The 15,744-nt window shown below is 43.0% G+C and overlaps 1 protein-coding gene across 3 annotated transcripts; it reads left to right on the top strand.

Annotated features, from left to right (window-relative positions):
- Window positions 1-276: 276 nt before the first annotated feature.
- On the top strand, window positions 277-15,408 carry dcst1 (DC-STAMP domain containing 1). 3 transcript variants are annotated; one of them, XM_088355332.1, is made up of 16 exons: window positions 277-418; window positions 1,689-1,814; window positions 4,381-4,473; window positions 4,536-4,664; window positions 6,032-6,171; window positions 7,485-7,638; window positions 7,700-7,843; window positions 9,253-9,374; window positions 9,439-9,593; window positions 9,660-9,759; window positions 9,830-9,925; window positions 11,685-11,811; window positions 11,882-12,001; window positions 12,084-12,226; window positions 15,021-15,113; window positions 15,266-15,408. In XM_088355332.1, exons 1-16 carry the CDS (start codon window positions 391-393, stop codon window positions 15,356-15,358), a joined length of 1,863 nt encoding a protein of 620 aa, XP_088211458.1. In that variant the 5' UTR covers window positions 277-390; the 3' UTR covers window positions 15,359-15,408. The 3 variants fall into 3 exon arrangements, with proteins under 3 accessions (XP_088211458.1, XP_088211459.1, XP_088211460.1); XM_088355334.1 differs by lacking the exon at window positions 277-418 and having other exon boundaries at window positions 4,306-4,473; XM_088355333.1 differs by lacking the exons at window positions 4,381-4,473; window positions 4,536-4,664.
- Window positions 15,409-15,744: the final 336 nt, after the last annotated feature.

Genomic DNA, 15,744 nt, shown 5'->3' with positions numbered 1-15,744 from the left:
ACAAATTTATTGACACTAATAACAGAAAACAAACAGTTTGAGGTCTGAATAACCCCTCTTGTGGTAATCTGTAATTTCAAAGATAAATCTTAGAAGCCGAAAGAGCCAGCCTTTTTCAGTGTGACTAGTCAAAAGAGCCTGTCCTCCAAAAAGAGACAGAATTTTACCATCACGAATGCTAAGATCAATGACATCAGCAAGCAAAGAGTCACGCGCACGTCCTTTACGTCACAGCGCAACCTTAGTGGCGTTACGTGGCATCAGGCGCCTGTTACATGTGACGTCACCCACGGGTATCTCGTTCGAACGCAGAATCGCATCAGGGGGTGCAATGAAGTATAGAATGATGAATTTCCAAAACCAGCGCCACATACAACCTGAGACATCATTATGACTCGCAACTCGTACCCTCGGAGCAGTGAGTTGTATTTTTTGTTTTTAAATCTTGTCAAACATACATCCATTATAGCTTTTGTCAGTGTTGGGCGTGTTACTGGAAGCAGTGATTAGTTAAAATCACTAATTATTTCATTTAAAATGTGTCTCAATTACACCCCAGATAACTAACAAATAGAATGTTATTTAACATAACCAAATAATAAAACATAATGAAGAAAACCTGCATATGAACCTGTGGAAACAGTGAACCCTTCAGATTAGTAATCTGAGATGACTGACACCCAAAAATTGCACATTACTTTGAAAATAACTGTCTATTCATATACACTCTCATAGAAGCTGATCCCCTAAAACTGCTTTTAAAAAGCCACAAAATAAAATAAATGGGAACAAAATGTGTGCATCAATTCGTGGATGCAGCGAACACTTCATATTTCTTGAGTTTGCAAACGAAACCTTAGGCGAGACACTCCATATCAATTGTGTCTCTTGGCTTCAAAGCACTCGAAGATCTTCTGTCCAAGGCATTTTCTTTGTTTCTCTCCAGGAATAGTGTATTGCAAAAATATTTTTTCAAATACAAATGGCAAAATTCAGCACACGTTTACTCCTAAATTTAGCGCCATATTGATCGAGTTGTTGTTCCCCTGTAAGCCTCGTCTTCCTTCCAGGTGCTGCCTACCATTTGCTACTGGTGACAAATAACCAAATATGTGCATATAAGCTTACCCCTGATTTCAGTATTGTATTTTTTCAACAATTTTTATTGAACATTGCAAATACAAACAAAAATTGGCACGGAAAAGTCAAAAAGCAATACTTACACATGGGAAGGAAAATATCTACATGAGGAGAAATTCAGTAACCTCGCAATCTGTGCTTGAGAACGCGCCACCATAACTGTTTTGTACTTTGTAGCTCAATATTAGCCTGCCTACCCTTTGAAGATTGTTGCTGGTCGATCAGGAAGGGCAAAAAGAGTGATTAAAAATTGTTAAGCATCCGGAGGAAGTCGTAAATCAGTATCAGCATTTAATGAGTAACCCACTAACGCTCCATTTAGTAGCGACAAGTGAGTTACTAGATAACATGCTACAGGGAAAAGTAATTGTGATCCAGGGGCACGTTCCTTTGTAACGAGATAGTTCCAACACTGGCCCTTTTTCATAACAATTTCAACAGGGGCCAGTAACAAAATTAATATTCAAATAACAATTGCAGAAAAAATGTAGTGATTTGTTTTCATGGCAAGTGTCCATCCAATGTGTTGTTTGTGGCGCCACCTGCAGCGGTGGAGCAGCTGGCTTTGCGCTTCTTCCCACTTTGTTGCCGTCGCTTCTTCATCGGCCAATCCAAAGAGCTCAAGCTTGCTGACGTCATCATCCGGGCTCTGTTTGGAGCGTTAGGCGGCGCAGGTAAGTGTGGGAGTGGTGGGTGATCCTGGGAATTTTGGTATCGATCCTATACAAAGTAAAAACAGGGTCATGGTAGTATCGGGTGATATAGTTACGATACTGATACTTTCTGCTTGGAAACGTTATGATCCTTGAATAATTGATTATGCCCTCCCCTTTGTTAGTTTATTATAATTAGTATACACACAGTTTAAAGATTTAAGGAAATATATTTTATTTTTTATTATATAAATACAGTGGATCCTCGGTTCTCGACCATAATCCGTTCCAGAATCCTGTTCGAAAACCGATTTGTTCGATCACCGAAAATCGTTTTTCTTATTAAAAGTAATGTAAAATCGTTTTAATCCGTTCCAACACCCTGAATGTTTACCATGGACGTAAACATGAAGCTAACCCAGGCTAATCGTAAGTTCGCATTAGCGTAGTCTTCCGTACGAAAGATTACGCTAACATGAACGTGTAAAAATAAAAAAAAGGATTATGAATAGGATTTCTTGCCTTTGTGGTGGACGGTGGGGAGAGAAAAATCATCAAAAGTTTTTCAACCTCTTCCAAAACTTGCGGCAGTTGCTCGCTTATAGCGCTAACTTCCTCAGCCGCATCACTCGATTTCACAGCCTCCTTATTCTTTACTATCGTCCTGATAGTAGATTTAGCCATGCTGTATTCACTAGCAAGATCGGAAATTCGTACACCTCTTTCATATTTAGGTATTATGTCTTTCTTAAAGACAATAGTTTTACGAACAACTTTTTTCTTTCTTTTTTCACCTGTCCTGCTTGCACCGACGTTCTTCGGAGGCATAATTAGGGGCTAAAACACCCGTACGCCGCTCAGCATCGCACCCTAGCATACTGGCGTTCAAACGAGTCGTAAGCCAGGACGGGAGGGTAGACGTAGTCCGGATAAAAAATGGGTCGTAAGCCGGGACGGATGAGCAGACGTGGTCAGGATCAAAACAGGTCGTAGCTGGAGACAAACGGGAGCAAAAACGGGACAGGCAGGAGTCAGGGTCAAAAAAGGCTTGCCTTATATACACAGAGGTTCGCAGACGGACTGACAACAGGGGACTGACAGGACAGGGTTTAAATAGTGACAGGGAGCCAATAAGAATCCGCAGTGGTTGGCGCCAAATGAGCGGGCACAGGTGATTCACATTGGTAATCATAACAGAAAAAAGCAGCAATGTAGGCAAATCAAATTTTAAAGTTATCACATACGTCTCATATTGCAAACAACCAAAAACATTATATATTGATAGTTAAGATGGGAAGACAATATCGATCCCAAGACAATATTATCACTCTGATCCAAGTACTTTCTCAGTATCCATGATTTAGATAATTGGATCGATATGCCCACTCTTGGTAGTGGAGCATTTTAGGAGCTGGCAAGCAGAAGTTCCAAAGAGTTTGATCTGATGCGTATTTGGTTGCATCAGGAAAGAGGTGCCAAAATATAGCCCAGGGGCCATTTGTGGCTCATTATTTCAGCGGCCCATAGCAGATATTGAAAAAAATAATAATAATTTCGCTACTAAAATAGGTATGTAATACATATATTGATTTAAAACTGTGAATTCAATAATCACATGATTACGTCACATTAATAAATTGCGGACACTAGACGCTATGTTTTTGCTACATTTTATTAACACTGCTGTCAGGCAGGATGTAAGGTAAACTAAGATCACTTGCACTCGTTTCTTGGTTTTTATTGGAAGGAAGGAATGACAAGACGTGAATCTTCGATCCGTTGTTTGGCAGATTGTCGAGACTTGACAGGCGGGTGAAGGCTTGGCGGGAATGGTCGCGGAGAGGCGTAGTCGTCGTGTTGTTGGTTGGGGCAGGAGAAGAAGGGCGTCATTGTGTTCGGAAGAGAGATCAGGAGTCAGGCGGGCAGGGCAGGTCGTAGGCAGATTCGGAAACGGGTCGGCAACGGAGATCAGGTAGAAAAACAGGAGGCAGGCAAAAAGTCGGAGGTACGGGCTTTCTGGGCAGATGGCAACAGATCGCATAGTACAATCGAACAAAGTGTTACCGGAAGCTGGGGATTTAAATATACAGGGTGCGCCAATCAGCTGTCCTGGCTGTTGGCGCCAAATCCTGAACACAGGTGTTCCCAATCCGGGTGATTGTGACAACTGCAGCCTTAAATACTGCCTATTTACTTTCGCACTGTCGTTTATTCATTAATTATAACACACTTAAGATATTTTAACTTTTTGTCTCACAAATCAAGACCTCAAATTGTTCATCTGTATTAAACAGCAGATGGAAAGAGAGAGATTGAGAGATACATAAAATAATTGATTATATTGGCTCCTTTATCCAGCAGTTTTTTGTTTCGTTCTTAAATTTGACCATGCGGCTCTTATTTAAGTAGTCCGGAATTTATGGTCCGTTTGTTTTTACTAGTATATATTTCAATTTTTGAATTTGATTACAGTACTAACCTACTAAATGGTATTTGGGTTTCTGTTTCAAAGCAAAACAGCCTTGAGACTTTGTCCAAGTGGAGTTTTTCGTGACCCCGCCCTGTAATGTGTTTGTCATGTGAGTAGCAGTTTTTGCGAGCATCGCGTCAGGCCTGCCGGACGTGCCGGGTCTGCCGCCCAACTTTGACTTCAAGCTGGTCGCAGGATGTGTCTTAACAGGTGAGCAAGACTCCCCACAGCGACGACAAAGTAGGTGTACGTGCGCTTGTGGATGTCCACAGGAGTTTGCCTGTTGGGCGGTGCCGTCTCGTCGGCCTTCAGGTGTGCCGTCCTGCTGATGTTCCCTAATATGCTGGGCTCCCGCGGACGCGCGTTCCTGGTGCTGCTCGTTCTCTCCGAGCTCTACTCAGGTGGGCCAACCAAATCTGGTTGTATTTTAGGGCACTGTCCCCCTGGGGCAGGGTTTTCAAACTGAATTTACTTACGGCCGCCGGAGCAAGGGTCTGGGTGAGTTTGGGCTGCATTTTTTCCACAAGGAAAGCGCTGATGAAAACATTTCACTGTTCTTAAAAATTATATTACATACTCGCATATACAGTACTCTTTATGTTGAACTATAAAATCCAGTATTGAAACTAGAATGGCGGTGCCCCTTTAGAGCATCACCTACTTTGAGACCTGAAATCATTTTTGGGTGGCATTTCACTTTTTAGCAGTGTCATTTACCTCTAAAGTGACGTATCTGATCGCTTGTAAAAGATAGCGGTCCTACCCTATTTGTTCTTGCCTGAGAGAGAATGTCCATGGGAAAGCTGCTGAGTCAGGAAAACAAAAAAATGCAAATGTATGCTTTTTACATCAGGGGTAACCTCTAAAAGATAGTGCTGATATTCAATGGTATTCTGGACTGGGAAAGTGGAATGTCTTTCTGGGAAAAAAAAGTTAAGTCAGCAAACTTTTAAATGTTTCAGTGTATTTGTGTGGGCATTTTTTACGCATATATGCCAACCCTTCTAACTGTCTGCAATACATTGCGTTGGAATTGAATGTTGTTCTGGCCCGGAAGAGGGGAAGGTCTTCCTTGAAATCAAAAGTGCTAAGTCAGTTTTTGGGGGCATTTTCACCTGTAGATTAAACCAAGAGAACATGGCAAGACCGGCCAGCGAGCTATACCAACGACCGCCAACTGGGGGCAAACAAAACTGGAAAGCCCTCGGCATTGCTGACGCTAATAGGGAACTAACTAGACAAAATCGTAGTAACCACGACCCAAGCGGTGAAAAAGACAAACACAATTACAATTGCCTACCTAAAAGGAGGCGATGACAAACAATGCCTGCAGCAACGGGGGCAGGTAAACTTATCTTTTGGAGCGACAGGGTAAGCAAAGTTCTTCAAGCAGAAATGAGCTGTAAGCAATCACTGTTCACTCCAATCCTCGTATGATTCGGAGCTGCCTTACCTGTTGTGTAATGGGATTTGACAATTTGATAGTGTTGTGTTCCTTTGATGATGTCACAGCTCTAGAAGGAGCAGCCAGGTGGGTCAATTTTGAGATAAAATTTCTCCAGTCCCCAGCGCGTGGGATATTTTGTTACATACTTGCATAACTTTGGGAGGAACACTACACGTTCCGTGCCAAACTGAAAAAAATATATGTTTGGTAATACCTTTAAAGTTGAAAGTTTAAGCTTCAAACTTCCTGAAAGCTGATGGACGCCTCACACCGTGCCTGCTGTAATTGGCAGTCCTGCTGACAGACCCCTTTCTTCCTCAGGCCCAATTTTGAACATACGCCGGAACGTGCAAGCGGCCACGAGCACGCTGGGCTGCAACCTGGACCTTCAAGTGCGCAACAGCAAGCAATTGTGGAGTGATGTGGTCAAGCCTTTCCACACTGTGGCCAAACAAGTCAAGGTGATGCCCGACACTGGCTTGCTGCCTCCGACCTACTCGCCATCCTCAGCAGTAACGTGTTGGTTGCGAACAAAACGGCTTATGAGACGGCTCTTTGAAATGAATCATGGCCTCCGGCTCCCAACTAATAAGACAACATACACACTCAGTTAGCACAGGAACATTCAAGATAAGAGAAACAGTAAGGGGGAGCAAAAACAAAAACGTAAAAAAATAAAATAAAAATGAGTGAAACCAGGAAAAGGAGCCAAATTTGGACTATTTTTAAAGTGATGGCTCCAAACAGAATATATTTTATGAAAGAGCTGGTTCAATCAACAGCCCGCTAAGGCACCTGACAGCTGTAAACCCACATCCGAAGAGCTGTTTAGGATCTGAAAGACCTGGCTCTTTTTAGAGAGCCGAGTCTAATGAGCCAGTTCTCTAAAAAAAGCAGTAATTCCTGTGTTGGGCCTTTTACTGAAATATGGTAATTAGTTACCTAGATTTTACACTCCAAAGTGAGGAGTTACCCTGAACTTAACTAGTTACAAATATAATTGCATGAAGCCGACAGCCTAAAATTGTCATATTTCTTGTTTTATACAATCTAGAGGGCTTGCAAATGACCACTTAACCGAGACATTCCATATCAATTTTGTCTCTGGACTTCAACATGTTTTTATTTTTCTCCAGGCGCGGTATTTTGCAAAAATAATTTTACAAATAAAATACCAAAATCTAGTACACGTTGATGTAAAGTGTGTGCTTACGTTTGCCCCTTTGGTTTACGGTTGATTTTTTTTTTTTATTCCTGTTTAAGCCACACCCATTCCCTACGCGCTGCTTACCATCTGCTCTTGGTGACACTCAACCAAATATGTGCGTATAAGCTGACACCCTGATTTGAGTATTTCATTTCATTATCGTAAAGTCTTCTTGGATGCGAGTTGATACGGCAGGTAGAATATCTCCATGACGATAAATTCAGCATCCTTTTACTCTGTGTTTGAGATAAAAACCATAAAAGTATTACATTTTACTTTGTATGCAAGTATAAACATGGTCATCTTCCAAATAATGTTGCTAGGGCATCAAAGGTTCTATGTTACAGCATACTCAATGCAAAAGTGTGAAGCAGTTCTAAGTCATTGTGATACATTTTCTGCGTTTAATGAGTCACGGAATAATGCAAAATTTAGTAACGACAGTAAAGTTACAAAATGATATTAATAATGCAATGCAGTACTCATGACAGAAAATAATAATTGTGTTACTTTGTAAATTGTTAGTCCCAACACTGATGCTCAGTTTGCATGACTGCGGCTGTCCAGGATGGGGAGTCGGGGTTGAAGTTGAAAGCCGGCGAGGTCAGCAAGGATTTCGAAGCCATGAAAAAGAAATTGCTGGACGAATACGGTCGCGAACCTAAGGGAAACGCTACCACGCAGGAGCGTTTCAGATTCGGCGCCATGGCGCAGTGCGAAGGTGAGCCCTCCCTCTATAATGAGCCCCCACAACCCTCCTCACAGTTTATCACACTACATAGAGATGGTCAAGCTCGGCATCAAAGGCTGTAAGGATTGGTTCCTCCAAAAGTGGAAGGACTGTACCAAGAAAGTGCCAGTGCCCTTCCTCAATCACATCATGTGCGTGCCCCTCAAGTTCGATTTCCTGTGTAACGTCATGCAAGGTCAGCAACACCACATTGAGATAAAATATGATGCTAGTCATTTGAGATGTTGGTCCTGCTGTTTTTATCCAGGTTCAATTCTTACTGATTAATTTAACTTATTCTTAGGGATGTCTTCTGGCATGTAAGCCCATTCTAAATATGTTAAAACTAATAAGAACGTCAAACCTACAGGATATAAAATAACATTTTCAATTCAACACCTTATTTGTATGTGCATAAAAACTTGCTTAAATTTGACATTGATAGTTTTACACTGGTATGTCTCAAGGCCCATGTCCACATGTCAAAGTAGAGATTACATTTAATCAAATCAATTCTTGTATACTACTTTTAAGACAACGGAATGCAACTCAAAGTGCAGTACGAAAGCATTCAATATACAATTGGAAAGAAAAGCATGAATCTTTGTTGTAAAATTACATATTTACTGTATGTTAAATAAGCATTTTGAATTGTAAAATATATATTCCTAAATTCATTATTCAATATGCTGCCTAAAGAGAGCAGATGCAGAATAAAATACAGTAGTTTAATCATCAATCTAAAATTTGCATCAGATGAACTTCTGTCTCTGGGTTCCATTGTTGAAGGAGCTTGGATTGGCATGCATTGTTTGCAGTTTTGAACTTCTTATTGAAAAACAGTAGTTAGAATTACTAGTTACTTCTTTAAAAAGTAATTTCGTAACCTCCGAGATGATTGACAACAAAAAGAAGCGTGTTACTCTAAAAGTAACTAGTTTCAAATTACTGTATGTACCTGAATAGCAGCCGACCCCCTAAAATTGCTTTAAAAGAGCCACGTAATAGAAATAAATACAAATAAAGGTGTACACCAATGGAACCAGTGAAGCATTCATATTTCCGAGCGCATGCATTCTAGAGAGCTTGCAAACGAACCCTCTATATCAATTTTGTTCTCTGGGCTTTATGCATGGTGTATTGCAAAATTTATTTCACTAATAAAAGACCAAAGTTCAGCACACGTTTACTGTAAATTCTGTGCTCACGTTTCCCCCATTGATTTCCCTTAGGTTTACTGGTTCTGTATAAGCCACGCACCATCTGCCTACACACTGCCTACCATTTGCTACTAGTGACACCAAATAGGTGCATATAAGCTGACCCCTGATTTCAGTATTGTATTTTAAAGTCCTAAATTTTTCTTAGATGCAAGTGTATACCGCAGGAAGAAAATTTTCATGAGTAGCGATTTACCATCTTCGTACTCTGTGCTTAAAACTCTATTCAGTTGTACCAGGTTATAATATATTATCAGTACCAATATTGATTATTGTAGAAATCCAAATAACGTTTTTCGCCCCATAGAAGGCCCCAAGTAAGCAAATGATCTAGTAAAGTAAAGCCAAAACTGTCCTAATATTATCTTTTTGGGGGTTGGGTCAGTACTGACAGGCTGGTGCAAGAGACATGTCCCACTGGAGAAAAACTTTGGCCAGCTGTTTGACGGGCTCACTACTTCAATGAACCTTCTCAAAAACGAGTTCACCACAGAATTGGACTTCAAGGTCACGAACGCCCCTATGCGGTTGGCCCTGCCCCTTGTACTTCTGCTGATACCTGCTTCTACAGGAAGGAAAACAGGCAATTCTGACTGCAGACAAGGAAACGGTCAACTTCACACGCAACGTGCTAGAGTCCTTCCGCCAACTGGACACCATTGCAGACCGGGTTCTGCATGTGTTGCGGGTGCTCCCATCTTTGGCCTTCCTGTCCGTCTTTGCGCAGTAAGCTAGCTTGCACCGCCGGCCGCCATTGCTGCCACCTTCGTCACAACCCTTGTGCATCTTCAGGTGTCTGGGTTACGTGCAACGGTTCCGAAGTGACATTTACTTTGACAACAATTACCTTACAAAGTACTTTTGCATCATCGACCGCCGAAGGGAGTTGCAGGTAACACCCTCAAACACGTGCATTCTCATCAGCTTCCTTATCTTAAATTTGCATTGTCACGTGTGATCAGGGCAAACGACATTTATTGCCCCTCACTTCTTCAGAGAAAAAGAAGTTTGTAAACCCCTGGAGCCCCAAGATTCGTCTTCAAGAAGTCATGCTAGTGGTGGGATATGTGACTTGTTTTTCTTTTTCATTTGAGATATCCCATTATCATAATGTTTTTCCTAGCCCGCTAACCTTAACAGTTAATACCTATGGACTAATTGGAACGCTAACCTTACACAACAGAAACCTCCAACCATCCATCCATTATTTGCGCCGCTTATCCTTTGTAGGGTTTCAGGGGGCTGGAGCCCATCCAAACTATCTTTGCGCATTAGGCAGTGGACACCCTGAACTGGTTGCCAGCCAGTCGCAGGACACACAGAGACAGACAATTCACTCGCTCATTCACACCTAGGGACAATTTGGACAGGCCAATTAACCTGTTCTGCATGTTTTTGGAATGTGGAAGGAAACCAGAGTGTCCGGAAGAAAATCCATGCAAGCACGGGGAGAACATGCAAACTCCACAAAGGAAGGTTCGATCTCATTACCTCAGAACTATGCCACACACCGCCAACCACTGCTGCCTCACACAAACTTAATCCTTACAATGTGTTTAGACCAGGAGTGGGCAAACCCAGTCCTAAAAAGTCGTATTCCTTTCATGTTGTTGGAGTTTCTCTACTCAAATAGAATTAATTCCAACCAAAACCCTTGGTGTAGACTCATGAAAACCACCAAAATGTCCCAATACGGAATCTTGGTCAGCACAATAACAGTAACATTTCTAAAATGGGGCCTAAGAAGGTATCCATAACAAGTACATACATACACAAATACATCCATTTACAAATATTCTTGTGTGGACAATGAATAGAATGGAATTTACTTTTATTGTCATTCTTTGTAACCATGCACATAGAACGAAATGTCGATACACCTGACCCGTACAGTTAAACTGTAGCGAGTGGATGCATCCGCAGCCAAATAGGGCGCAGCCATTTAAGTCATTAGGTGATCAAACCCCCCAATTCCAACCCTTAATGCCGAGCGCCAAGCAGGGAGGCAATGAGTACCAATGTTGTAAATCTAAGGTATAACTCGGCCGAGGCTTGAACCAGCCACCTCCCAGTCTCGGAGCAGGCACCCTACCATTTAGGCTAACCGAGCTGTCAATGACTGACACAATGAATGTCCTAGACGCTTCAATTAACCTCAAGCACAGTGTCTTTCAAATCTAAACTCTAAATCCAAGACTTGACTTTCAAAACAGATCCAGTAGTGTGAGGACCGGCCAAAATGTCCTCACTAGTGTGTAATGTTATAACTTTGTTGGTTAAAAACTTCTGATACTTGTTAGTTTGATATAGATGCTACTGGCACGCTTTTTAGTTAGGTATGGATTACAATCTGGACAAATGCACTCAAATTAACAAATTCACTTAAATCCAACCACACATTGTTTTTGAAATGTTGTCCACTCCCTTTTTAAAACCACAGGACAAATAGACATACAGACAAGTCAAATGTTTAATGGACCTTCACACATGGGAGGCGACAAACAACAGCAAATGCAAAAAAACATTGTGAAATATAGCACAAAATGGAGCACAAGTCGGACATTAATGTTATTAGTGGGCAGTGAGAACAGGAGAGGACTGTAAAAAAGAACATTGCAATGCCAAATCTGTTCTAAAAGACCTCCCATAAATTATTGTTTCATCTACTAGGTTAGAAATATCAGATCTGTCCTAAAGTGTTTTGAAATCAGCATCATTATTGAGCAATAGTGACAATAATGTAGACAGAACATAATGGTCAAAAAAGTCCAACAGTGAGGGATGAAATCCATCATTATTACACATGTATGTGCACAGCTGTCCAGCATCTTTCAGGTAGCAGCTGTTGTCCTCTTGGCTGTGGCCCTGCTGACACTAGACAGGTCCGTCTTTCGGGTTCTGGACGTGGTCAGCAAGCACACGGTGACCACCTTCAACTATAGCAGTACGTGCGTTCGCCACACAAAAGCCTCGAACTGAAGGAGCAGCCTGAAGCCGGGCACCCCCCTTTGCAGGCAACACGAAGGTGGACGTTGATGTAGAAGGAAAATCCATGATGGCCAAACTTTTGAGAGAGACGTTTTCTGCATTCAAAACGGCGCCAACACGGGTTCGCAAGACATCCAACAACAAGGGTGAGTGGTAGATGTATGTGGCTTGAATGGTGAGGCGAGTCAAGTATCCTGCCCCTTCTCTCAATGTCCCCTACCCCTGCAGAGTGCATGATTTTACCCACGGCGCTGGCGGCCTCGACATACATAAAAGTGAGCTGTTACCTGCTGGTGGCAGCGCTCTTCGGCTGCCTTCAGGCTTACGCCAACCGCCTGCGCAGGGTTATCGCTGCCTTCTACCACCCGCGGGTAATGCTCTCCCATCATCCTCGTGCTTTCTGGTGTTGTGCTTTGAATGTATTCCCAAATTCTAAAACGTCCAAAATGTGAGGAAATAGTTTTTCATACGATCGATATATATGTCATCGGTATATTACAAATATTTTCCGTGATCATGCATTTTGAAGACCGTTAGTCCCGGCTTTTACTTCCTGAACTGTGACCTTATGTGAAGAACACCAGCCCCATAGCAAGCCAGTCAACATATTGCTTTACGTGTTAATGAGTCAGAGGTTTCCAGTGTTTCAAGCAAAGTTTGGGAGTTTTTGTGGAAAATGTCTAGACGTTGTACTGCAGGTGGATGCAGTGAGGGTACAGCAAAGGGCAAGCAGCCAAAAAGAGGCCAATTGGCAAATTTAACATTCAGAGAGTTAATGGGTGCTAACCAGGTCCAATCACCAATGTCAGGCGCAGCCTTGGCGGAAAAATGCGAGGCTGGCCGTGCAAAAAAACAAAACGATTTGTGAACAAACAACAAAAAAAGCGGCTACAGCAACAAACGCAAACCAGGCTAGGAATAAACCCACCGAAGTTGAATAATGCAAGTCGGACAAAACTGTCACAAAGCCCCAAGCAACTGGGTAAGCAAAGTTCTAATTTCTCTAAGCAGAAGCTGTATGCAGTCACTGTTGACTACAACCACTGTTTGTGTCGGAACTGCCTCACATCTTGTTTTTCACAGGAATGTCCATTTTCAAAAGGATGTGTTCCTTCACTAACGTCACAGCTCTAGAGGAAACAAGCTAGATGGGTCACTTGACCTCTAACGTTCCTGTACAATTCGTCTGAAATCCCAATCCTAGATGTACCCAAAGTAAACGGAATGCAGTTCTTGAACCCTTTGGAGAATATTTTGCAACATATCTGCATAACTGACACAAGGAACACCACACGTTCTCTGCCTAATTGGTCTTTGTGAACACTTTAAAGCCCCGCATACCCCTGGTGCCGACTGTGCGCGACGTTACTGCCAATCAATATTTTGCATTTGGGGGGGAAGGGCGTGTCACCGACGTCGTGGAGTTTTAAATAAGTTTGATACTTATGGCACTCAGTTGCAAAATTCCTCTAGTGTGATGGCCACAGAGGAAAAGGGTGAGCTTCCCCTTCCAGAACATTGTGGTAACGTCTGAAAACATTTACGAGGCCTTTTTAGGGGAGATTGTTTTCCTTTTTGCCAACATTATTTCTATATGACATGACAGGAGCAAAAGGGAGGTTTTGCGGTACTTTATTCAATATTTACCCCGTTCTCACAATTTTTCAACATTGGATGACTTGTTAGCACCTCTGTCTCACAGTTCAAAAGTGCTGTCTTCAATTCTGCTACCAAAACCTGCATGGGCACCCTGGGCTTCCTCCACTAATAAGCAAAATTAGAGAAGGCACAATCAGCCGCGGCTCAAGCGATTACGGGCCAACTCCGCTCAACTCCTATCAATGCTGTCTTCCACAAAGCCCAGCTCCTACCGATTTAATCTCGTCTGCAGCTTGCAGGAAGGGCTGATGAATAGGCCCACCTCTTCCCTTGGACGACAGGCGAATGCTATTCCAAGTGCACTGTCCAAAACGACTCAAAAGGGATCACTGGAGGAATACCACCACCCCCATCCTATCTAACTTAAACTTATTACCAACAGCCGCGGAACCTGAAAATAACCCTAATATCCCATGGTCATTGGCATCCCCACCACCAATTCATTTTACACCAATCCCTTAATCTGCAACCCCCACCCTACTACTCGTTGCCACAGAGTAGACAATCAGAGTGCAGGGCCCGTCAGACCTGTACATCTTCACTGATGTCTCCACCCTCAACAGAACGGAGTAGCCGGAGTAGTGGTCTTCCGGGACTCTTTATTGATCTACTCCTGGCATGCTACCAGGTCTATTCAAGCCGAGAAGACTGCCCTGAATGCGGCCATTACCTGGCTTGAGCAGAACGACGACTGGTCCTCGGCCGCCATCATCACAAACTGCAAGTCCTTCCTCCAAGTCTTTGCCAACCCTAATATCTCTGACCCATCGATCGTCTCCATTAACTCTAAGATTGCGCCCTTCAATCCTACAAAAACTATACAGCAGATATGGATACAGGCACAATGTAACCTCCCAGGCAATGACTTAGCAGATGAGCAGGCTAAACTAGGCTCTGCCCTTCCTCCGCCAACTGCCCCACTTGAACCACAAACTCGGCTTGCCATCCTTCGCAGGAGCTGTAAACCCTCACCATCATCCCATCCCCAAATCATCTCTCTTACCTCTTCTTGCCCCAATCTGGAGGAATACTCCCAGTTATCAAAGAAAGACCTTGTCGAACTTTTAAAATTCTCGTCTGGCCACCATCTCTCCCTCCAAAGATGGCAACATTTGACGGGGAAGAGCGGAGATGATCTGTGCCGTCTCTGCGGTGAGGATGAAGAATCGGCCGAGCATCACTGGCTTAAGTGCCCAGCACTCCAGTCTACCCGCTGCCACTGCCAACCGGGACAATCCATTGTAGAACTACGGAGCAACCCACATGCGAGTCTGGCGCTTGTAACGAATATCCTCAGGCGTCTTGAGTGACTAAACCACAACAACAACAACCACCAAACCCCGTGTGGAGTTTAAATTTTCTCTCACCTCCCTGCTTGGGTTTCCTCCCAAGTACAATAAAAACAGGCTTGGCAGGTCCCAACTACGACGCTGTTGGCAAAAAAATCTAAAGCAGACACTCGGAAAACTTTGTCTGTCTGAAACTTTTTGTATTTTTATCTTTTAGAGAGAGAAGACACGAATCCTTTTCTTGTACAACGTCAGCCTGCACCGGAGGAAGGCAAAGACAGGACAACGTGTGGCGCATGCACCCGCTAATGTATGCCGAAGCACGCTATCACTGGCAAAACAAAATCAATGCTTAAAAAAAATCATGACCATGTGCGTGTGTGTGTGTGTGTGTGTGTGTGTGTGTGTGTGTGTGTGTGTGTGTGTGTGTGTGTGTGTGTGTGTGTGTGTGTGTGTGTGCAGGACAAACACCTATGGGAGTGTTTAACGTGGCTGTGTCGGATGCCATTGTGTCGGAGGTGGCGGCGGCAAACGTCTAACGTTCATAGTGTGTAGGAGGCAAGAAAAGGCAAAGTTCAAAATAAAAAACATCAAGTCAAGTCATATTTATTTGTATGGACCTTAATCACATGTTTCAAAGAACTGCATGAACCACAATTAAACCATCCCTTGATCTGAAACCAGAAAAACTCAAAAACCTCAGCATGGGGAAAACAACAAACCTTGAAAGGGGGCCTCACAACCAGTGTTCCCTCTAAGCTGCTGGAAAATGCAAATGGTGACATGCCTCTGGTCCAGGTGCTGGTCTGCTGACTCATCTCGGTTCTTCCTTCTTTCTCACTCGGCCACTGGCCAGGGAGCCGAAGTGGACCTGAAAAGAAAAGTATGAGGTCGGCATCATATAGAATATATGGTTGTCTTAGTCTCGATTTAAACACTTC

The sequence above is a fragment of the Urocampus carinirostris genome, chromosome 16 (assembly GCF_059441175.1).
Source record: "Urocampus carinirostris isolate Australia breed hairy pipefish chromosome 16, RoL_Ucar_1.0, whole genome shotgun sequence".
In the NCBI taxonomy this organism is placed as follows: Eukaryota; Metazoa; Chordata; class Actinopteri; order Syngnathiformes; family Syngnathidae; genus Urocampus; species Urocampus carinirostris.
This window is presented reverse-complemented; position numbering and strand designations above follow the sequence as displayed.